The sequence below is a fragment of the Protomyctophum bolini genome (genome assembly GCF_963924005.1).
Source record: "Protomyctophum bolini genome assembly, chromosome: 8".
Lineage (NCBI taxonomy): Eukaryota > Metazoa > Chordata > Actinopteri > Myctophiformes > Myctophidae > Protomyctophum > Protomyctophum bolini.
In genome coordinates, this window is record NC_137869.1 from 32474714 (window position 1) to 32500244 (window position 25531).

Genomic DNA, 25531 nt, shown 5'->3' on the forward strand with positions numbered 1-25531 from the left:
TTTGCATGTTTGTGCCACCTCCAGTTGTGTGACGGAGGGTAACAGTGATGCAATTACACAAGCACAGAGTGAGAGAAGTGAACAATATTATAGCAGAATAGTGTTGAGATGTAATAAGCGGTTACTCAATTAGCATTAGCATGGAGTCATGAGCGTGGCTGCCACACCACAGGCATGTTATTTTTCTGACATAACCTCAAGCAATATATTCATACATTTCTCTTCCAATTTAGCTGATAGATAGAAATTGTTTGATTTCATTTTGTTTTGCACCCAGTGTGAACAACACAGATGGACTCCGGTCCCGTCACCACTCAATCACAGTGGAGCCACACCCCAGCGAGTGAGCTGCTCGCTCATTCTATCCACTGTTTCAATTGAGTTTCTCCAGACTTCCATTCAGAGTGGAGCGAGATTGGAGGGCTGGCTACGCGCGACTAAAGCCCAGTCCCCACCAATGATTCGTAATGCAACAAATTGCAACAGAATCCCCAAACTGCGCTGTCCTGCAACGGGACAATTCAGACACCGTATTGCAACCTTATGTTGCACTGCTAATCATTGGTGTGAACTGGACTTAAATCGTGATTAACTATGGAAAATCATAAGATTAATCACAATTAATATATAGTTTGACAGCACTAATATATATTGTGTGTACACACACACACACACACATATATATACACATATGTTTATGTAGGTGGAGATTAACCTGAAGCGCTACCCTACACCCTACCCCGAGGACCTGAAGAACATGGTGAAGTCGGTTCAAAGCCTCGTGGGTAAGGGTGTGCACAGTGGACATGCACATCAGCACCAGCTGAGCACAGGCACTGCCACCTCGGCAGGCACCAACATGGAGCACACACACCTCAGCAAGGAGCCCTACGAACCACCGTGGCCCCTGCCGCCCAAAGAGGTAGGATACACTGTCACACGTTCACACATAGTTGCAATGCATGTCCTTGTTTACCAAGTTGATCGTATCAAATATCTATGCCTGTTACCTGATTTTGAAATATCAAACTCAAGCAGCAGATGTAGAACTGTGTTTGTTAGTACACTAATAGTAGAATGCCATGTTATCTGTATTCAAGAGTAGTAATGTGTGATGCAGCTACAGTGTTAAAGGGCCTAGCCTAGAACATGACATTTCACTAGACTTTTCTCATTTTGGAGGTTTGTTGATGTAAGTATGCGCCTTCTACCAATACTAAGACTCACTCCGCAATGAGGTGATGTCCACAGAAGCATTATGGGCATTGTAGGAATTCAGCAATCCAGTCAAACCCTAGTCAAACACACAGACTTCATTATTCTTCTGGTCATAGGGTGCAAATTTCAAATTGTGCCACTGTTATCTACTACAAATACCATTAACATTGAGTGACTGCAGTTTCTTCCAGCGGTGAAATGTCCCTTTAACACAAATAAATACTCGAGCATGATTTTATCGGATCATATTGGTTCACCGATCTGAGTGCCAGGGTAAATTACAAAGGAACTTTATGCGGAACAACCAGTCAATCAAACAAACAAAAATTACTGAAACAGGAGCAATCATGGTTAAAATGTTATGGAACATTCCTTTGAACTGACCGGGGCTCAGTTTTAAATAATTTTGGAGTTCATTCCAAGGTGTTGGGCTGCTGACAGAGAAAGCTGTCTTGCCCAGCTCTGTCTGAGCATGAGGAACCTTGAGCATTAAGAAACAACTAGAGTGGGTTTGATAGGTAATAATTTAATTTATAAATGATTCATGTATAGACATATATATGTATATATATATGTGCATGTGTTCTAGGTGACCGACAGAGACATGCAGGACTTCGCTCAGACCCAGCTAATGGATCAAGGATCAATCCATAACTCTGGCATCGACATTCCCAAGCGAAAGGATAAGGAAGAGACGGAGAGCTCTGAGGTCAGAACCGTGCATTTACAGGTGCACACACACACACACACACACACACACACACACACAGAGAGAGTTTGGAGAGATTGGAAAATCTCTTTCATTAAGGATGAAGCAAAAATATACTTGGATTTTCAAGTTTGTAAAATCTCTCCTACAGAATGTGAGCTCACTATGATATGATATGATATAGTACTTTATTGTCAGTTCACATTGAAATATGTGTTTGTTTGCTGGTAAACAGGTGTATTTAGGTCATACTTTGATACAAATCCATCATGTTTGACACATTTCACCCAATCTTACACTTACTTATGGTGCTGGTTTAACCCACGGCTAGAAGGCTGTTTCAACCAATCAGATTGCTTCCTCGAAACGACCTGTGGTAGAATTACGAACGCACCATTTCTTTTTTGGGTAGCTGAACTGTGAATCCTATTATTCTCCACACAGCTCTCAGTCTGCACTTTGCTGTCGAGTGTAGTAAATATGGCCTTTTTGTGACATACAGTAGCATAAGAAATCCTCATCCAGTCCTCTGCAGCAGTAGATGCAATACTAACTGTACTACTTCTAAAAGAGCTCATATAGTTATATTGTCTGTATCTTGGACTTGAGGTCTTTAAGTTGTCTGGCTTAACAGAATGTGTCTTTGTCTCTCGTCAGGACTCTATGGGTGGATCTCCTAATGACATCCGTATCTCTGACATGAGACCCACCCTGGTGGATCCGCCCATGTACAAACCTAAAGTGGTGCTGCTGGGCAAAGAAAAGAAAGGTAAAAAAAACCCACACACACTTCTCTCTGTTTCTCTTTCACACACGCACGCACGCATGCACGCTGTGAGCTAATGTGGTATGATGTAAAGTGCTTGAGGCTCGTTATAAAATTGTCCATTAATTAGTCATGGTAAAGAGACTATTAATGTCAGCACACCACAGAGAGAGTGTGTGTGGGGGAGAGAGAGAGAGAGACACAGACAGACAAGTCTCAACACTCAACAGTATGATAACAAAAAAAATTATGCTCTGTGCAATGAAGCTTTACAAACTATAGGATGCCAGGTCAAAATAAATAATGCTATCTAAATTGCATTTTAACCTTTGCATATAAGACTGCAAGGTTGTCAAGGCTAGTGCAAGTTCTACGGCAAGTGCTGCGGGCTAAGGTGGAGTCTGAAGAGGTGAGTCTTAAGATTACAGTGGAAAATTGGGAGTGAGTCTAACTGCAATGGGGAGTTCTTTCCACAGTTTTGGAGCCAGAAGGAAGAAGTGTCTGGGACGTGAGGAGCATTGTCCCAGATGTTTTAGAGTCTGGGACGTGAGGAGCATTGTCCCAGATGTTTTAGAGTCTGGGACGTGAGGAGCATTGTCCCAGATGTTTTAGAGTCTGGGACGTGAGGAGCATTGTCCCAGATGTTTTAGAGTCTGGGACGTGAGGAGCATTGTCCCAGATGTTTTAGAGTCTGGGACGTGAGGAGCATTGTCCCAGATGTTTTAGAGTCTGGGACGTGAGGAGCATTGTCCCAGATGTTTTAGAGTCTGGGATGTGAGGAGCATTGTCCCAGATGTTTTAGAGTCTGGGACGTGAGGAGCATTGTCCCAGATGTTTTAGGGAAGGTTCTGCCAGCTTCACAATGTTAGCTGATCTGAGTGAGTGCGTATACGGTTAGATCAGGCTTTGAAGATATGGGGGTGCCATACCGTTGGTTGCTCTGTAGACCAACATCAGTGTTTTGTACTTTGAATATATGAGGGGTGCCATACCTTTGGTTGCTCTGTAGGCCAACATCAGTGTTTTGTACTTTGAAGATATGGGTGTCCCATACTTTTGTTTGCTCTGTAGGCCAACAACAGTGTTTTGTACTTTGAAGATATGGGGGTGCTATACCTTTGGTTGCTCTGTAGGCCAACAACAGTGTTTTGTACTTTGAAGATATGGGGGTGCTATACCTTTGGTTGCTCTGTAGGCCAACAACAGTGTTTTGTACTTTGTCTGGGCAGTAACTGAGAGCCAATGGAGTGAGCTGGGAAGGGGGACATGTGAACATTTTCGCTGGTTGAAGACCAAGCTATGCTGCAGCATTCTGGATCATTTGGAGCAGCAAAAGTGCACATGCTGGGAGAATAAGTTTGTTTTGGGAGGTTTAAAGCTTAGTCTTTAGTGACATTGAGATGTTGGAGAACGATGCAGTGCAAGCATAGTCAAAGTGACATTAGCCTGGCCCAGCCACCATGCTTTCTGCTCTAGAGGGGCAGGTGGCGCATGGAACAAGCGCTGTATAATATTGGTTCACCAATCTGAGCGCCCGCCCCTCCGCCCCTCCCCTCCCTGGTAGAAAACAGAGAAAACTGACGTCACCAATCATTTCGAGCAACATTTCGAGGAAATGCGTCTCGTTCCCCCAGGCTTTCATTTTTGAGCCAATTGCGAACGAAAATAAAAGCCTGGGTACCGAGGCTAAAGTGACATTGAATGAGGGCTCCGGGAAGAGTCCTGAGAGTCCTTTTGTTAATTCTGCCCAAAAATCGTGTTCTTGGATTTACTTTTTTGATCACCTTTAATGCCCTGCTTTCACAGTAATGTAATTAATTAAAAAAACACTCAGAACTTAATGAACAGACAGACAGATACAAATATTACAAGAGAATGTGGGCATGTCTCCAGCTTATTTTAATAGTTTCTAAACAGACCTGTGCACTCAGAGGAATAAGGTCCTTCAGGCACTTTTATTTATTTGGCGCTGACAGCATACAAAACAAATATGTACGTGTTTTGACAGACCTCGGCTTAAAAAATGTGTAACATAACATTAGATTGCAGCTACCTGATAATATGTGCTAGACAAGCAGACTATGACAGACTACTGTAGATAACAAACAGAGAACACAAAAACAAACAACGCTCCTGTGTTCCTCTCATTTGACTTTCAAGTCATTAGAGGCAGTATGTATGTAGAGATAATTGTGGAGCCTTCATGTAGAGGTAATTGTTTGAGAGTGAGTTCGAAAGGGCATCACTGTGGTTACATCAAAAGCTAAATTGGGTTATCTCTCTCTCTCTCTCTCTCTCCAGAGTCAACCGATGAAGAGGTGGATAAGCTCCATTGTTTAAACCACAGTGGCTCTTCAGCGACCTATTCAGACTACTCTCCTTCACAGGGCTCCTCCGGCTCCTCCAACCCGTCTGCCAACGCACATTCACACTCACATTCACACACACTCTCGCACACGCACACGCACGCGCACGCGCACTCACACACGCCCGCTCTGCCGGCCCCCAGCAAGGACCAGGCCCCACAAACACACTGGACCAACAGGTACGCTCGCTCACATGCACGCACACATGTCACACGCACGTACGCACACATGCTCACCCCTCACTCTACCACCCTCCCATTCTCTCCAACCGTCCATCATCTCATCTGTTATCTCGTCCTCAATCCCTCCCCCATCCCTCCATCTCCTCTCTTTATCATCCTACCAATCTATCCACTCTTCCTCCCTTCATCACTCTGTCTCTCTCTCATCTATCTGTCAGCTGAGTCAAGGTCAGTGGGACTCATTAGAATGCTGCAGAGTTCTCCACAGTTCTCTCTCTCTCTGTCTCTCTGGCCTTCGTTTTCTCTCTCCTACTGCGTATAATATATCACTCCCTCTTCAGGTCTCTTCCTCTTAGTCTTCATCCCATTTATTGGACTCTGTATTTGTACTGTATCTCTCTGTATCCATCTCTCTATCTGTATCCGTCTCTATCTGTATCCATCTCTCTATCTGTATCCATCTCTCTATCTGTATCCGTTTCTCTCTCTCTCTTTCTCTCTCTGTGTGGTCCTTCTTTCGAGAGTTTTATAAATAATAATTTATCTTCCGATGATGTTCGCAGTGGTAAGTATTGGTATCAAGTAACAAAAGTAGAAAGTCCTCATTATGCAGAATGTTCCATTTCACAACTTTTCAAATGTATGATTAAAAATCACACACGTGTGAACCGAGTGGTGCAACTCCCCTCTCTCCCCCCTCCTCTCTCTCTCTCTCTCTCTCTCTCTCATTAGCAGGCAGAGCATACCCCTCTCTCTGTTTCTGGCGCCCCCTACTGGTATTAATAAGTCACATACTCGTGTCGTTCCAATTTCACGCATGCTCATACACAGGTACACAGACATTGCTGGTTGTAGGAGTGGTTGCACCACTCAAAAAGTATTTCTAGATCGACAAGCTCACAATGCATCGCAATCCTCTATTTTCAAATGGCCAAAATGAATATACGGCTTTTACCTATTATCAATAGAACAGGGCTGCTAGGGTTCATGTTGTTAAGCGTGTGGCAGTTATTATAACATAATTATTTCATTTACTAAAGTATAATGTTTTTATTATATATTTTGTATATTTATAGATTGGCCCAGTCGTTCCCTAAGCCCATCGACTCTAAGCCCCTGCTGTCTCAGAGGGAAACCCCGCCATCAGGAACTCTACAGCAGCGCGGGGACCGACGGCCACTCAGCGAGCCATTCGATTGGTCCGAGGTCCCTCATTATGACAACACTGGCTTTGATGCTGAAGAGTCTCCTCTGGAGACCCCGGTCACTGGCTCGAGTCAGGGAAATCCCCCCCTTGGCTCCAAACCTCGCAGCCAATCACAATCACAATCACATGGGCGTCGGCCACTGCTTAGGCAGGAGCGAATCGTCGGAGTCCCTCTGGAGCTGGACACCAATACGCTCCCTTTCCATGGCAATCAGCGCTCGACCCCCGAAAATGAAAACACTGTCTCTGGTCATCCTAGTCAGAACCCCTGGCAGAACTGGACTCGAACCCCCAGTCCATTTGAGGACAGAACCGCCTTCCCATCCAAGCTGGACCTGACGCCTTCATCGAGTCCCAACCCAGACCGCAAGGAGCAGGAAGCAAGGTAACCCAATAGACCATATGCAGACTCTTGCAATTAAGATAGGACTTTTCTGTCAATGGCAAATTTCGGCTAGTTGCCAACCTGCCATCTTTTTGTACACCATCGCAATATTGCTTTGATGGTGTTTGACCCCTCCCTGTTTGTAATGTTAGTTGCGACCACAGGTCGCATTTACTATGAAAACGTCCATTTCGCGTCAGTCAGTCAGTCAGTCAGTCAGTCACCTATTATCCCCATAGATGGTCTCGTGACATCACGTGACATAGTAAATGCGACCTGCTGTCTCTTCTTACTGGTAATAATAACCAGTAAGACCCCCTCAGGCGTCTTACTGGTTGTTATTGTGTTGCTTGAACCCTTCATGGTTGTATGTCCCTGTCATCACACTGACCAGTGGTGGATAAAGTACTCACATTTGTTACTTACCGGTAAGTAAAAGTATGAAGCTAATTATTGGTATCAAATGTACTTAAACAATCTTTAGAAAATAGCCGATCTACAAGCTTGTAGATATATGGAAATATATGGCTGAAGTTTTGTAATTATAATCAAAATCTACCAAAGTAACACAAGTTTTCAAATAAATGTAGTGGAGCAAAAGTACAATATTTGACTCTGAGATGTAGTGGAGTAGAAGTAAAAGTACTGGAAATTGGAAAAATACTCAAGTAAAGTACAAACAACTGAAAATTGTACAGTCATTAAGTGAATGTGCTTAGTTACTTTCCACCACTGTTATTGTGTTGCTTGAACCCTCCCGGTTGTATGTCCTTGTCCTCACACTGACCCTCCTTGTTGTTGTTTGCTTCGAGGCGGGAACAAGGGTCAGGACCTCTGCCTGGCAACTGGAGTTACCACAACAACCTGCAGGCGGAGCAGAACCGGAAGGAGCAGCTGGGCGTTGGCGGTGGGCTCAACAAGGTGACCGTGGTGATGAGTAAGAGCTCGGAGCGCCTGTCCCCCATGATGAAGGAGATGAGGTCCAAGTTTAAGAAGTCCCAAAGCATTGACGAGATTGACATGGGGTCCTACAAGGTCTACAGGTTGGTTGGTTGGTTGTTACATCATCCTTTCATGATTAGGGTTGGGATCCTTTCGGATTTGAATGATTCCTATAGGGGGTTCCGAATGGACCCTTACAGATCTGTAACTCTGACAATGTAAAAGTAGACCCAAACGTTTGAGAACCACTGGTATTGAATTTGTATAGCAGACGTGAAGTCCACACACCAGCTCTGAAAAAAACGCTTCCAAAGCGGTTCCAAATGTGATGGAAGTTGGAATTCCGGTTCCGATCCCGGTTCCTTGGTGTTGGATCCGGTTCCGTATGGTTCCTCATCCCAACCCTAGTCATGATCACTATTCTCATCTTCCTGGCTACTGTTTGCTGATTTTATTACGACCGCTGCGGTTATTGTTGCCTTTCTCCCAGCATCCCGATGGACTACAATTCATCCATGGAGCAGCAGACCAGTTTGGACCGTTCAGATCTGCCTGGTTGTCTGGAACAGACCAGCATGGCCCGGTCCCAGTCTGCCCCCATGCTAGATGACGACCTGGGCTTCCCAGGGAACCCAACCAGCAACCAGAACCAGCTGGTACAGAGCCAAAAACCTGCCATTCCACATAAAGCCTACCACTTTGACCATAACTACAATCCCCAGGTTAATAGTTCCGTCCTGTTTTTGAGGTGAGGATAGAGGGGAGGGGAGCCCGAGAAGGACGGGGGAAATGGAGAAAGAGTGGGATGGATGCTCTAAACAAACATGAACAAGTCCATAGACTTGCCTGTACCTTATGACATCATAAAGTGCTATAAACAAACAATAAAAGTCCATAGACTTGGCTGTACCTTATGACAACATAAAGTGCTATAAACAAACATAGATTATAAACCATAGACTTGGCTGCCATATGACGTCATTTCAAAAGCCAGACGTTGGAGGGAGTAGCGCCTTTCAAAAATAGATAAAACAGAATAACCACAGTTACCAGGTGTGCATTGTTACCAGGTGTGCATTGTTACCAGGTGTGCATGCCGTTGCCAGGTGTGCATGGTTACCAGGTGTGCATGCCGTTACCAGGTGTGCATGTTTACCAGGTGTGCATTGTTACCAGGTGTGCATGGTTACCAGGTGTGCATTGTTACCAGTTGTGCATGTTTACCAGGTGTGCATTGTTACCAGGTGTGCATTGTTACCAGGTGTGCTTTGTTACCAGGTGTGCATTGTTACCAGGTGTGCATTGTTACCAGGTGTGCATTGTTACCAGGTGTGCATTGTTACCAGGTGTGCATTGTTACCAGGTGTGCTTTGTTACCAGGTGTGCATTGTTACCAGGTGTGCATGGTTACCAGGTGTGCATGGTTACCAGGTGTGCATTGTTACCAGGTGTGCATTGTTACCAGGTGTGCATTGTTACCAGGTGTGCTTTGTTACCAGGTGTGCATGGTTACCAGGTGTGCATGGTTACCAGGTGTGCACGGTTACCAGGTGTGCACGGTTACCAGGTGTGCATTGTTACCAGGTGTGCATTGTTACCAGGTGTGCATTGTTACCAGGTGTGCATTGTTACCAGGTGTGCATGCGACACGAGAAGGCATTGAAATAACCCATAAACGTTCTCACTCATCAGATGGCCATGGATCGTCGGGCACCGCCTCCTTTCCCCGACACACCGGAATATGTCAACCAATCAGGGAAGGCCTTAGAGTATATCAACCAGCCTGGGAAAACGTTACCCAAGGACCTGGTGAGCCCTCGATACCGTGGGTATCCGCCATTGGAGATGTTTTCTTTCCCACAGCCACCAAATCATCAGGATGGCCCGCCCGGCCAGTCACAGCAGCCAGTCCCATCCCAGCGTTCCAGACCGGGGTTCTTGAGGAGAGCAGACTCGTTGGTGAGTTCGACGGAGCTAGCGCTGTTCCGCAGAGTCCATGAAGCCCAACAGGAGGCACTGCAGGAAGCACAGTACCGAAAGCAGGTACGTGTGTGTGTTCAGATTCAGATACCTTTATTCTATGTGTAAAACACATAGGAATTTGTTTTGACATTGCGTGTGTGCATTCCTTATTTCTTTTTTCACATATAACAAAAATAACAACAACACACAAACCTTCTTGAACACTACATATTACATAATATAATATTCTCTCTTAAAAATGTATAATAAAACAAAAAAGTGAACCTTATGCAAGAGAGGTGTTGTGAGAAATGTTACATCTACAGTACCAACTTACTTGACATTTAATAGGAAGCTGTCTTTGTGAACTCGTACATTGCAGTCCCTACTGTACTGTAGGTAAATAAGCAGGGTGCATGTCCATATCCCTCAGGCTGACCCCCCACTGTATGGACGCTCCCTGGCATACTCCACCCTACTGGACCACTCCTCTGCCCTCTCCAACATGGCTGACAGCCAAAGCCAGCTGCTGCACAACAAGAGGAATGGTCGCTATGACGACGACTACCCCACCTATCAGGAGCAGAAGAGACCAATGATTGGTTACCCTACCAAGAGTCTGACCCAGCGGCGCCCCCTGTCTGCTAGGAGCTATAGCACGGAGACCTACGGAGCATCTCAGGTGAAGATCTATCATGTATGCCTACAGTATGTCGGAGTGTGACCTGTCTATTTGTCTGCTTGTTCTAAATCTGGAGTAGTCAACTTGCGGCCCACGGGGACCCTTCTTATGGTCCCTGGAACAATTAAATGTATTTATTTTTGAGGGCTAATGAAAGAAAAAGGTTGTCCGCACACGTATCAGCTCCCAGGAAACTTTATTTAGCTAACAACGTTTCGACCCTCACAGGTCTTCGTCAGGTATGAGTACAAAACATCAAGTAGGCGTATTATATAACAGCATATCGGCAGGTCAACAAGGAACAAGCTCTTTTGCAATGAAGGAAATTAAGCAAGACACACCCACCGCATCTGAAATGATATGGTTGCATTAGCATAAAGGGCATATCAAGCCGAGGACTCAATTAATTATATGAAATATATTGGCACTAAGGCCAACTCTTTAGAACCCATTTAGAATAGGGAAGTATAGTGGTGCAGACAAAATGAATAATGAGCTGCAAACCATTAAAAACATTGCAAATAATCAAAACACTGCCTACAAGAGGAGATTACCATAATGATATTAATCCTTAATCTTATTCAAGGGCTTTTGGAGAGAAATGAGACAAACTCCAGTCACTTTAGACTAGAGCAATGCAGAGTGTGTGTGTGTGTGTGTGTGTGTGTGTGTGTGTGTGTGTGTGTGTGTGTGTGTGTGTGTGTGTGTGTGTGTGTGTGTGTGTGCGCGCGCGCACACACGTGCGCGCGCGGTTGTTAATGTCAAGGCAATTATATTTATGCACTTTCAAATAGGACTACATCTATTCTCAGGTAGCATATAACTATATGTCTATATAGACATCTACCCTGTCTCGCCTATAAAACACCAAAATCTGTATATATGGCACTGAAATCCTCCCCATGGACAATGACGGAGTGGCGCCGTCTCTACCAAACTTGAACCACGGGAGACACCACAGAGCGGCCCTAAAGGACATATATTATCCTGCTCATTATTGTGCACAATGTATATATACGTAACATAAATATCCGTGTTTGAGCACAAACTGCATTTTGAGAACGCACAAGGCTTCGCGCGCATGCTCTGCAGCCCCCCCACACACAATCATTCTACAGTTGTGGCCCCCTGCCTAAACTAGTTGAATACCCCTGTTCTAAATTATAGCACAGAAATCTGTAGCGGAGAGCAGTTTGTCTACATTTTGTTATATTGAACTTAAAAGCTCTTGAATAAAGGATGAGGATCTTGCACGAGAGTCTATGGGCCCTATCTTGTGCCATCCCTTATCCCTAAACGTATTTTCCATGTTCTACTATTTTTCACCTAGCCGATCTACATCGACATGTTGTGAGCTTGTAGATTGGCTATTTGAACTATTTTAAAAGGTTTTTAAAAATGGCAAATAAGTTTAGGGATAAGGGGTAAGCAAGATGTAGCCCAAAGCCTTATTTCCGTTTGCATAAACGACAAAACCTTTGTCGCTAGGCCCGTCCGGTCTCGGCTCGTCCCACCATGGCGGCCCTGCTGGAAAAGATGCCCCCCGACTACACCCTGGCCACCTGCCCGGAGAAACCCAACGAGGAAGCGGTCAAAATAAGGCAAATCATGGCGGCGCAGAAACACGACGACATCACGTCCAAGATGCCCGCTGACTGGAGGCAGCAGCTGCTCCGGCACATAGAAGCCAAGAGGCTGGACAGGGTACGTCCAAGTAGAACTAACAGGCACTGGACAGGGTACGTCCAAGTAGAACTAAAGGCCTATTCATAGTCTGGATTTTCGGCGGTGAGGTGACCACCGCTCCGGTGGTGATGTGACCACCGGAGCTGTAATAAACGTGGATCGGTGGTGAGTAAAAACAGAGAGAAGGGCTGGGGAGAGAGGTGGTTTGCTCTTCACCGCGGCTCCGTGACGTCATGTTGTACAGTAGTTGCGGTGGTCACCTCACCACCGATAAATCAGACTATGAATAGGCCTTAACAGGCACACCAGAGAGGAGGGGAAAAAACAGGATTGGCAGAAAGGGGCCACATCTTTGACACTGGAGGTTGAAAAACAATTGCTATTAAAGTTAACACCAAAACGCTGCACTGGGATTAGCTATCGTGTAATACATGCGCAGCGCCGACAAGCAGAGCTGAGTAGTTCTGTCGTACCTCCAAATAGTGACGCAGATTAGCCTCAGTCTCTACAGTACCATTCAATGGTAAAACCAGGTGCTGTTTATAGAACTCTATTCATACGCACCCACCATACACAGTCATTCTGAAGCACCCCCCCCTGTCTATATCTGTGTGCGTCTGTGTCGTGAGGTCCACCAGGTGTGTGTCTGGCTGCATGCGCGTGCCCTCCCCACGCTATCCCGCTGTCGGCTTGATCCACTCCTGCTAATCTGGATGTGTGTCAGTGAAGTCACACGTGTTGGCACAGCGAATACAGCGATAGAACATTTTTAACACGTGGTTTGGTGCTGTATTCATTCTCAGTCATTTTTCGTAATAAGTGAGTAAGGCCAAACTGTAGGGGTTATATAATAATTGGAATAAATCAAGTTATCTGCTGTATCTTGCCCCTTGTTTGGAGAAACTCATTGGAACAAAGTTAAAAACAGGTTAAATTGGCTTTTTGTCTATAATCTTTGTCTATAATGATTTCACTTGATTATAAGATATGAATACATTACACGATTTGATTAATTACTCACAACAAAGCACTTTCTTAAATTTCGATTAAGTTGCTCTTTATTTCCAAAATGTCAGACATGGGTGTTGACCTTTAGACACTTTGCACTGTGGGATGGATAGACATTTGAAATGAGTTGGCGTCCATCTTGGTCCACTCTGTATACTAGTTCATTAGTTAACATTGATATTACAGTCAAAATTTGTTTTTTTTGGCTATTGTTTGTTGAAGCCTGTTATCTACTTCATTAATCATGTTTTATCAATCATCTATTAATATAATTTGTATTCTAATATGATGATTAATAATTTGAAAATGAACTGAGCTAATGTAAGGATGACACACCTCCTATTGTTGCCAGTTTGATCCAATGTTCTATGTGTGTGTGTGTGTGTGTGTGTGTGTGTGTGTGTGTGTGCGTGTGTGTGCGCGCGCGTGTGTGCGTGCGTGTTGCGTGCGTTGATCACCAGCTAACATTTTCTGTGCTTTAACTCAACACTGTTGTAATCGTTGTTGTTAATGTTGTTTTTTGTCGTGTAATGTTTGTGGAGCTCACAGCGTGCCGTCGCCACACTGCTGCCTGCTGTTTAAGCTCCACCCACATTCACCCGTGTCATGTGATGTGTCTCCTCCTCCAATCAGAGTGGTGTCCTAAAGCACAACACGCTCACGCTGGGCATGCTCTGTCAGGGTGCGGGGCACGGCCCGGGGCGCAGCGGCACTTTGAACTTTAACTTTTACAATAACACTAAGCATGAGCCCCCTGCTGGCCACTGGCTGCCACTACCTCCACCTCCGTCCGCTAATGCTGTAAGTATCATGCTAGTAACCCTGGAGCTATAGGGCTGGGCAATATGACTGCAAATCAATATCACCATTACTTCAAACTTACAGTATGCCTTGATTGATTATGATGAATAAACGTAATCGTTCGTAGAGTGGTATTTTTTTTTAACATTTTTGTATGCCACCATTGTACATCCAGAACCAAGTATAATACAGGGTTAAGTGGTTATCGATTTAGTCAACAATTGAAAAATCAATTAGAATTTCTTCATGCCGATTCATTAATATATATAAGAAGTGAAAAGAAGAAAATATATAACAAATCTTAAGTCATTTATTGGTTCTAAACGTCTGTTTGGATATATTTTCAGTTAATTGCCCAGCCCACCCTGCATCCCTGGTACTGTTGTCATTACTGTAGAGAGCCAGTGAACTTACAGGCTACAGCCTACAGGCATTTGGGGTCTGTCGTGGTCATATCAAAATAAACTATTAGGGTTAATATTAATAACTCAGTGAAATAATGAGTCGCCGTGGCTTGTGTGGCTCCCTGAAATGATACATGAGTTAGACTATGAACATCAGTCATAAATATGTGCATGTGTATGACTTAACCCCATTTAATTTATTCTAAATCTTGTGTTGATATTGGAGTCCTTTACAGACGTATGCTACTGTATGCACTATACTGCTGCAGCATAATACATTAATGTGAGCTATATGTGTTCTCTCTACTGTCACTGTTTGTTTACGTGTCCATATGGTGAATCTGATCGCACAGCACTTCTCCTTGTCCCTACTCTCTACCTACAGTACATCATCCCGTATGTCATTGTGCTTAGCTTTGAATTCCTCAAGGTGAAGTTCAAACCGTAGTGGTTTATTTGGGTTGTGTTGCTGAGGTTAGTCAATCCGTTAGCCAGTGGTGGAAAGTACATTTACTTAGATTCTGTACTTACAGTAAGTACAATTTTGAGGTATTTGTACTTTACTGGAGTATTTCCAAATTCCAATACTTCTACTCCACTACACCGCAGATCCAAATATTGTGCTTTTACTCCACTGCATTTCTTCAAAACTTTAGTTTCTAGTTACTATTGTAGATTGAATATTATTTCAAAACATACAATTACCACTTCAACCCTATACTGTATACATTTCGGCCATTTGAAAATAGCCTATTTACACTTTTACTCGAGTACATTTAGAATTCCGGACTTTTGCTTATAGTAAATTGAGTTATTTTTCCACCACTGCCGTTAGCCGCAGCAGTGTATTGCTGGTGGCTAGATGAGAGCAGTGGGAGGAGAAGATATCCCTTGGAGGCAGGCACGGGTTTAGTCTGAAAAAATAAGAAATATTAAATGTATTTATTTTGGGGGTTGTTATGGTTCCTGGTCGGGGTGGTTGACCAATCAAAAATTTTACTTAGGGAATAGGGGTGCACCTGTGTCAGATACACATATCAGTATCGGAGTGTGAACACATTTGGGTTGTATTTTGCGTGTCTTAAGTACCAGGTCTTATTCCCTAACTTGAGTAAACTAAAGACCTGGAGGCGTGATCAATGCTCTTTGGCCACTCAGAATAGCCAAATGGCATTGATCACGCCTCCAGGTCTTTAGTTTACTCAAGTTAGGGAATAAGACCTGGTACTTAAGACACGCAAAATACAGCCCATTGTGTTCAAATGAGATACACCCACCCCTCTGCCCACTCACCAATCAGATCCAAAGTTGATACATAACATGTGGTCTATATTCGACAATCAGTGATAAATGATCATCCTAACAGTAGTGTCCGTCTCTTCCCCTTTCCTTTTCCTCTTTTGTTGCTCCTCTCCTTTCTCCATTTTCTCTTCCCCTTTTCTCTACATCCTTTATCGTCTTCCCCCAGACCCCCTCTCAGCAAGGTGCTATGATGGATAATGACCAGGAGGGGGGGCCAGCAGGTAATCAGTGGGTTCCCTACTCTCTGGGCAGGAGGGATGTCCCCCCTGACATCCTCAAGAAGGTTGGTCCCCTGTCTCAATGTCTTAACCGTGGATAAAATATGGCTCTCTAAGAATAGCAGTTAAATACGCCTACTTGAGGGAGAATGTGAGATTGTGCGCATGTATGGCTGTTTGTGTCTGCGTGCACATACAGTGTAATGTTTGCATTTCTCCGTCTAGGTTGGGTTTTTTATGTCTCCGTGGTATCCATGTCTCGTGCTGTCTGGCAAGAACATAGTAAAACAAATAATAAATGAGACATTTCATGTGCAGCACAGAATACATCTCAAAAAAAGAATAATGGAACAATTGTGTAAAAGCAGGGCACCCTTGTGACTCAAATAAATGAGGCTATCCTTCACGGAGCTGAACCGTGTTCGAGTCTGACCTGAGGCTTTTTACTGCCCTCTCTCTCCCACATTCCCTGCCTCACTCTTTACATCTGATATAAAGCACAACATGATGGCGAGGAAATAAAATAAACGTCTAAAGCTTGGGAACTTCAGCTCATCTGGCAGGGTATTCCAGAGACTGGGAGCATAATGGCTAAAGGCTGCTTTTTCAAGCACTTACCAGTGCTTAGTCTTGTTATAACAGATCACTGAGATGGCTCATAAGCAGTTCATACAGTATGTCAGAGATGTTACTTACTGTAGCGCCAAACCATTCAGGGCTTCAATGCAAGCAGCATGGCCTAGTATTAAGGGTCGCAATCTAGTTTACAATTAATGTGCTCAAATGTTATTTTTATAGTTGAATTTTATTTGGTAAAATTTCTGGTACATAGACCAGACAATCACACCAATTTTGTCTGGTTCTAATATTAGCCTTCTTTGATGGCATGCAGAGTTAAATAAAATAAAAAAGCTTTCCTGATTCCTGCATTGATTTAAAACAGCCTTAAAGTCTGAATAAAACACTTAGGCATTCCTCTCTATTATTTTCTGGCTGGTCACACTTCAAGACTTGAAGCCAGGCCTGCCGCCCTGGCCTTGGAGGCTGATCAGATAACTTCCCTGCGAAGAAATGGCTTCTAATTGGTTTGAACTTCTAAGGAAGATATGTGATGGAGTGTGGGGAAGGTGTGAGTGGCAGTGCATGGTTGTTTATGGGTGCACATAATGGTTGCATTCTGCTGTCTGGCAAGAACATTGCAAAACAGAGAGAATAAAAGAGACATTTCATGTGCAGTACAGAATACCTTTCAATGCACTTGAAACAATAAATATATGTATTGTTATTCAACAACGTTATGCAAGAAGCTTGCCCAGCATTTGTCGGGGGTTATTGTTCTGACAATGCATCGCAATGTCACGCATCAATCCATGTGTTAAGGTTTTGAGTACCCAGTATTGTTACTCTTATCGTATTACATTAGCAATCACAGCCATGGACTCGGCAACGGTTTCAGATGCTGCCACTCGGCAAAGAGTCTCACGTAGCCAAACGATCAGAGATCTACGCCTACCAATATGTCTGAGGAATTCTAAATTAATTGAATGTGCTGGAGAAAGTCAGCGGTAACGTCCACTGCTTTGAAAACCAATCCTGATACCATTTGCCACCTGAAATCTTTGCCTGGGTTCTGTGTGAAGCTCAAGCTGTTATTTTGTCCAACTTGTTTCCACCCATTGTTAGCCCATTGATTGAATGTGGATTTCACCAACCAGACATATCAATAAGTGGATATCTCTGTACTTATGGATATGTGTTACTATTTGGAAAATGGCTTCACACGACAACAAATTCCCCCCTGGCTGCCTGTGTGTAGTAGAGCCTTTGCATGAAAGCAGGTACACCTAAAGCCCCCTTCCCTTACCTACCTCAATATTTACGCACGCACACACACACACACACACACACACACACACACACACACACACACACACACACACACACACACACACACACACACACACACACACACACCATCATCATCATCATTTTAGTCTTGTCATGTACTCGCATTGTACTGTAACAATAAAAGATCTGTAATCTTTAACTCACAACAAAAATTCAACTCACGCAGTTACTGTGCATATATACAGTATAGTGTACCTGTGTTTATATCCGTGTTTATGCTTAGGCACACATGAACAGTGAACACACTTGACATTTCTCTAAGTCTTCTTTCTTTACTTCCTCTCACTGTTTACATATCTCTCTCTCTCTCTCTCTGCACAGGCTGCCCACTCCCACAACCCCTCCCATCAATCACACAACACCATGGTTGTCGCCTCCTCTTCTTCCTCGTCGGGCAACCCCCCCCACCGGGGTGGCCAGCAGGGCTATGAGAGCGGAGCCATCAACAAGGGAGGCCAATACCAGCCCATGGTCATCTCTTCATCTGGGGGGGCGGGGCAATATCAAGGCTCCCTGCCTCAAGGTAATTGATGTGATTTTTTATTTTTATTTTTTTAGGACCGCTAGAGGCTTTGTCAGTTCCAATACAGCAGTTCTCTCAACCTGTGGGCGTAGTGATATGGACACAAATAAACGAACACATCGTTCAACAATAGGTCACCAATACAATTGACTCTAGTTATTAAGTAATTTACTTTTAATGTGTGGCCCCCTGTGCCCCCCACAAAATGACCGGAACTACTTAATATTTCACCAAAAGCAGAGCAGAACTGCGGCAATCAATCAATACAGTTGCAGCCACTATATAAATGGCAAGTATTTCATACAGCTTAATCTGAACTATCCCTTTAAGCTATATGGTATGTATCAATCAATATGTATGTATCAACGTATGTATCAAGCTATGGTACCGTATGTATCATTATCAACGTATGTATCAAGCTATGGTACCGTATGTATCATTATCAACGTATGTATCAAGCTATGGTACCGTATGTATCATTATCAACGTATGTATCAAGCTATGGTACCTTATGTATCATTATCAACGTATGTATCAAGCTATGGTACCTTATGTATCATTATCGACATATGTATCATCGTATGTATCAAGCTATTATGTATCATTCTCCTCCTAGCACTGCCTGCTCCCGGCCAGTCCTACTCCAGCAGCTCAGGCCTGGCTCTGGCCCTCTCCCCATCTGGAGGCCAGCAGCCGCAGTATGGCTCCTCCCACCAGCCCACCCTCCCCGCCACCAACCCCCAGTACCACGGCAACCAGGGTATGGGCCATAGCAACCAGGTTGGCATGACGACGCACACCAACCCACGGCCTCAGAGTGCTCGTTGCCTCCTGCAGACGAAAGGACAGAAGAGTATGGACGGGTTCCAGGATCAGGTATCTATCTACAAGTATTTGTGCGTGCGTGCGTGCGTGCGTGCGTGCGTGCGTGCGTGCGTGCATATATATAATCTAAACAAAACTTTCAAACATTTAAAAATGTTTTTTTATATTTTTAAGGCATTTTGCAGCTAGAGGTTTTGCTATTTTGGATCATAATCTTGGTGTGAGAAATATTTCTCTCTACCTTGCTGTTGGCTTTGTCTGTCTGTCACTGGCAGAAGATGCTGATAAAACTAGACACCATTTCTCTCTGTTTACATCTACCTGACTTCTTTCTTTCTTTCTTTCTTTCTCAGTTCTCTCTCTTTGTCTCTCCCCAGTGTGCAGACATTTGTATTGTACTGTATGCCTATGTTATGTATACAGTTAAATAATGACAAATTCTTCCTTCCTTCCTTCCTTCCTTCCTTCCTTCCTTCCTTCCTTCCTTCCATCTTTCCTTTCCTTACTTCTTCTCCTTACTTCCTTCCGTCTCTCGCCAGCTGTGTGTGAGGATAGAGAAGAACCCTGGTCTTGGTTTCAGTATCTCTGGGGGCATCAGTGGCCAGGGGAACCCCTTCAAACCCTCCGACATGGTATGACCCTACTCGGCAGCCAATCGTGGCTACCGCGGCTTTTCCTCAGAGTTGCCATGGAAACTGCTGCTAGTTGCCGCAGTGTTCTGTTCATCCATCTGTCTGTCTGTCTGCGGGGCGACAGTTCACTTGGTTAACTTTGAGTATCTAGTGTGTATGGGATGTTGTATGGGGGGGGGGGTATAAAACCTGTATTGCCTACCCAGAGCACTACACTGAGAGAGAATTGGCCAGAGTCACACATTACCTGTATGCTTGACATTAACATTATGTCTGTGTTTTTGTCAATGATCCAGGGCATTTTGGTTATTTTAAACTTTTGAAAATATCCCTTTCAAATACATTCATGCCAGTGAATATGTTGACTATAGTGACTTATGTACAGGTATTTATGAATTTGAACTCACTTATATTTTACAGTAAAAGTTAGAAACCAGTAAAAGCGTAATCCGGGGTAAGCACTCACAGGCGTCCCCCGGTTGAGTTGTGAGGCAGACGGGCCTATCGGGGCCCGCCAACGGCCAGCAACATGGCCACCATAACTGTGCCTGTTCTGTGTGTGTTTCCATTGGAGTTTCAGTCATCCCCAGGCATATGCCTGTGTCCTAGAAACAGCCCTCTCTTGTACACCTGCTACTTCTACTGAATCTCTGACAGCCATTTTAGAAAGAACGTTTTCATCTGGGACCTGGTGCATGCCTCTGGACTTGAAGCACCTACAGCACCTAAACGAGTCTATTGAATGTCTTCTAACAAAAACATGCAGTCACTATAAAAGGCACAATTTCTGCCATTTTCGTCTCTTTTTTTCTTTTTTTCTGGCTTTCGCTTTTATTTTATATATTTGTTATAGAGGGACAGACAGCAGGCTGACGGGAAATGGGGGAGAGAGATGGGGGAGTGGCATGCAGTAAGGGCTGTGGGGATCGGGAGTCGAACCCGCGGCACACTGCCAGACTTGAACTACTGACCGCTGAGTCACGGCCCAGGCCCTTTTTCGTCTCTTACCCACATAATGTATATGTATTATCTCAACAAGGCCGGAGGCGGTGATTAGGCTTTTGTGCACATGAAGAATAGGAAGAGGAAAACAAATCCCTCAGATTCCTCATAGTAGCTCTCAACAGTCCAATTTAGGGACACAAGAGTCATGTGAGGTTAGGTTTTTAATATTCTATACTGTTTGGCTTCCAAAATTCACATGTCAAGTTATATCAATTCAGTTCAAAACAGAACAAAAACAGAATCTATCAGTGGTGTGATGGAAATTGTCTGGCTTGTTCTGTCATAGTTTATTCACATTAACTATAATTATTCATTCCTTCTTGCCTTGTTCCAATTTCCTGGCTCTCTTTTACCTCCTTTATTCCCTTGTTCAGTTCCTTGTAGCCTTGGCCCCTGCCCTGTGTCCTTGTTCTGTTTTCCTGTGCGTGCACGTGTGCATGCGTGCGTGTGTGTTTTTCTCTCCATGTGTCTACACACAGTGGGTTTTAAGTGAACTCAGAATGATTCGTCAGCAGTTTTAACCGGCCTCGTTTCCATATTGTGATGTTGTGCCTGTTGTGTCAACCCATTAGTTTGGCTTATCCAACCCCTATCCTTAATTAAGCAGGTTTCTTTTCAGCCTACACTGTTAAACAGAATGAATATGCAAGCAGCTTGAATGTAAATAATCTATGCTTTTAGGGCCCTGGGCCTATAAGCATCAAGGTTATTCCACTGGTCTCTGGCTCCTCCTAGTGGTCATGTTCTTGTTTACAGCCAGAGAGTCTGCCTTTAAAAAATGGTCAGGAATGGCCTGTCTAGTTAATTGTGTCCATCTCAAGGATTCAAGCATCTTCATATCATATCAAACTGGGACTGAAGTCAGATCATTGACTATTAACAAAGACGCTTTAAACAACAACATTTAAACCATTCTCGGTAGAACCATAGGTTATAAATAACTGTGCAAGATCATCATCTTTATCTGTTGCTCCTGTGCTCTATGATCAAGAAACCAGAAATAGCAATTCCCTTTACTCTTGCGCATTGTGAAACAGGTCGCATAATCACACTTTAACCACACATAGGTCACCAATATTGTTGGAAAAAACAACAACATACCATCACTTGGTTTATAATCTCTTAGTTCATGTGCTAAAAGTGTGACTTGAGAGTTGAGACAACATGGTTCACCAATCACCATCTATTGTGAGTGAATTGCTACTTCTGGTTGCTTACTCGGTAACATGTAATTTTGGTTCGACCTCCCGTTAGATCGACCATTACTAACCCTATCTCTAACTCTAACCTAAACATAACCGCAAGCACAGGAGCAAGGCATCCCTCCATAACCCGGTCGTTTTGACGCATCCCTCACCAACCTTTTTGGAAACACAATCTGGACAACAATGGACGACAAACAATCTGTCTGGAAAACAATGAGTTGAAGAAGCTAGATGATTGTATTGGCTTTTCAGGCTTGATTTAAGAACAGAAAACAGCATCTTAAGGAACAGAAATCAACGTATTATTATTATATATATTTTTTAACTAATCTTGATATTATGACATTAACAATCGGATTATCTGTTCCATGTGATGCTAGAATCATCCATTCTGTTTTGGCGTTTGAGCTGTCTCTGTCAGTGGCCAGAAAGGCTCTATAACACACTGGCTACTGCTCTGTCTTGACTGGTTTAATTGGTTAACAAGTTAACAACACATTTTCCTATGATATTATTTCTACAACACATATATTTAGATACCAGGGTTTTGCAGGGCACCGATGATTTGTGTCAAACAGTTCCTTGATGTATGTATGTGATCAAACTAATATCACACATGCAGTTAACATACTGTGCAGTGAACTCAATAGGTGTTTGGGAAAGCACATTTCTGTTGATGTTTTGGTTGCATACTTTTAGTACTTTGGATGTTTGGAAAAGCATTACTCACCCTTTTTTAGAGTTATTTTCTTGATATTGGAAGGAAAGCCCCTTGTTGTACATGGTCCTCCTATTTCAGGGTGTCAAACATTTGATGAGAGTTAGGTAATATTCAATTACATAGTTAATTGTCCAGAATTCAACTGTTTGACATTGTTCCAACACATCACAAATAACAAAAGTATGGAGCCAGAAAGAAAGTTATTTGTCATTGTTGTTGCACTGCTGTAAGTAATAACTATTGAACTAACTAACTGTCATACACACTAATATAACATGCAGTGTACAGTATGCGTGTTTCACTGCTATCACCCACATTGTGTAATTGCTACAGCTTTGGCATGTCTACACTTCACTGTGCTTGGTAAACTGATATCACCTCTGAGTCTATATGGCACATATTTACCTGTCAAGCTGGTATCACTATTCAGCATTCAACATTCAGGTGCATCCTCTTGTTGAACAATGCTGAGTTGATACAACCGCATTTTCCCATACTTTCTGTGTTCAAAAGAAAACATCTTTCAGCTTTTCATGAAAAGATGTTGGTGTTTTTACAATCTCTGCCTTGGGTTATTAATTGACATGTGGCAGGACACGTGTCCTGTCTTCCCCACTACTCACTTATTTCCCCCAAATTCAGTTCCTGACCTCAAAGATCTTTCCAATCCTTACCCTCAACCAAGCTACTTAGGAAATAATTGAGCTGTTTTGTTTGTTTGTTTTTTTCTTTGGGGGGAATTTGATCAATTATTTACACTGATTGCTTTAAGAATTTGCTATAAACATACACTGAGAGATAATTCTTCAAAAGGCCAAGCACTTTGTGATATAGTAGGTCATACATATATACATATATATATATATTCAGCAGTAGGCTTGCATGTCTCTCCAAATTCAGAGCAAGGAGAATGCATTAAATAACTTGACAGTGTTTATTCTGGGGGTGGGGGTAGGTTACCTACTGAGAATGAGAATGAGAGAAAGGCAAAGATTCTAAACCATCGTGTCCCTGTGTTGTCCTAACGATGTATCATTTTGACTTATAGGGTATCTTTGTTACTAGGGTACAGCATGACGGACCAGCATCCTCCAGCCTGCAGCCTGGAGACAAAATACTGCAGGTAACGCAGACTGACTAAAGACCATGGGGTAGCAACAGTGGTGGAAAGTGCAAGTGCGGTATACTTAAGTACAATTTTTAGGTATTTACTTGAGTATTTCCAATTTCCAATACTTTTACTTGTACTCCGCTACATCTCAGAGGCAAATATTGTACTTACTCCACCACATTTATTTGAAAACTTTTGTTACTTTGATTATTATTACAAAATCTACAAGCTCACAATGCGATGCATTGTGAGCTTGTAGAACTGCTATTTTCTAAAGATTTTTATACATTTGAAATTGAAATGGGACATATGCATAGCGAGTACTTAATACTTTTGGTACTGATTCCAATACTTTTATACTTTTACTCAAGTACATTTTGAATTCCGGACTTTTACTTGTAAGTAGCCTAGTTATAAATTGCAGTATTGATACTTTTACTTAAGTACTTTTTCCACCACTGGGTAGCAACAGTCATTCCACTCCCTCTCTGTTTTCTCATTCTTTACACAAACATCGAGAGGCAGCACATATGCAGGATATGAAAAAGCACAAATTGACATGCACTCTGCTCTATACATGAGCATTTGAAGCATAATAACTTGCCAATAGAAACACAAAATCACGTCACATTTAGATGGTCCAATGACCATCCTTACAACATCCTGCTCCATCTTTTCATCTCTGTTGGTTAGGAAGTCCTATGTCCCTCTCCCTCCATGCTCTCATCAGTTAGTCACAGCCAGGACCTCATGTTTTCAACCTTATAGCATATGTGTGCAATTCCCGGTCTGTTCCTTCTTTCCAGCTCTAGCATTGCATAGTTGCATACTGTAAACTAATGCTTTGAATAGATTCAGAATCATGACAACCCCCTAGTTTGACACATCACATGACACATGCTACTTAAAGTATAATGAAATTGTGAAATTGTTGCCTTATATAGGTTAATGGTAACAACCCTCTAAAATAAATTGCTCAATGATGACAGCAGGTGGATTCAAGAATGTATATTATATAGACAATATTTTAGGCCAATAAAAAAACGATATACCAAATTTCCCACTCCACGCCGGACTATAAGCTCAGTGTTCAATACATCTTCAAACTACAGGCATAGACATATTCTAGAAAGATAGAATAGGCCCCTCCCACAATTTCTTCTATCCAATTACAATGTCAAGTCACCCACCCCTGTGATTATGTGTAAGTAATTCGGAGGGGTTGTTTGCAACAACATTTTTCGTATTTGTGGCGCCCCCTATGGAATTGCTTTTGGCGCTAAAGTATTAGTGTTAATGCTATCGAGCTAAAATGAGGCCAATCCGTGCTCTAGAAAACGCCAATGTTCCAATCACGATCACCAGATAATCACAAATGACCTCTGACAACGTCGTAGTTTCCAAGAAAAGAGTGTGCTATAAGGCCGCGGCTAATACAGAACTAATATCTATGGAGAACAGAAGCAGTGCTGGCGAGGCCCTACCAAGCGTCCGTAGCAACCGGAGCGTTTCCAAAACTAAAACACAGCAAGGCTTTCTTATTGTGATATCAAACGCCTTAAGGACAGGAACCCCTTTTGGTTGTAGTGTTTTTTGTTTAAAATTTGGCAATAAATGGGTCCAAACTTGGGTCAGGATTTAGAAGGTGTTTTTAGAATTGGCCTCAGGGTTAGGAGAAGTTATCATTAGAACATATTGTGCTTCAGATGTAGTCCCCAGCCACTACACTCCTCTCTCCTCCTCTTCCTCTCTTTGTCTCTCCA

At 43.2% G+C, this 25531-nt stretch overlaps 1 protein-coding gene across 2 annotated transcripts in view; it reads left to right on the forward strand.

The window, feature by feature from the left end:
- lrrc7 (leucine rich repeat containing 7) overlaps positions 1 to 25531 on the forward strand; it is a gene marked incomplete at both ends in the record, with an annotated part of 78254 nt that overhangs the window by 52197 nt on the left and 526 nt on the right. For both annotated transcript variants that reach the window (XM_080770066.1, XM_080770067.1), the window contains 16 exons: positions 704 to 922; positions 1808 to 1927; positions 2585 to 2696; positions 4995 to 5238; positions 6318 to 6833; positions 7646 to 7876; positions 8266 to 8497; positions 9468 to 9818; positions 10171 to 10419; positions 11908 to 12123; positions 13747 to 13914; positions 15787 to 15903; positions 18068 to 18269; positions 18886 to 19145; positions 19634 to 19726; positions 23706 to 23780. In XM_080770066.1, coding sequence (XP_080626192.1) covers positions 704 to 922; positions 1808 to 1927; positions 2585 to 2696; positions 4995 to 5238; positions 6318 to 6833; positions 7646 to 7876; positions 8266 to 8497; positions 9468 to 9818; positions 10171 to 10419; positions 11908 to 12123; positions 13747 to 13914; positions 15787 to 15903; positions 18068 to 18269; positions 18886 to 19145; positions 19634 to 19726; positions 23706 to 23780 — 3405 coding nt within the window. The remainder of the gene's footprint in view (positions 1 to 703; positions 923 to 1807; positions 1928 to 2584; positions 2697 to 4994; positions 5239 to 6317; positions 6834 to 7645; positions 7877 to 8265; positions 8498 to 9467; positions 9819 to 10170; positions 10420 to 11907; positions 12124 to 13746; positions 13915 to 15786; positions 15904 to 18067; positions 18270 to 18885; positions 19146 to 19633; positions 19727 to 23705; positions 23781 to 25531) is intronic.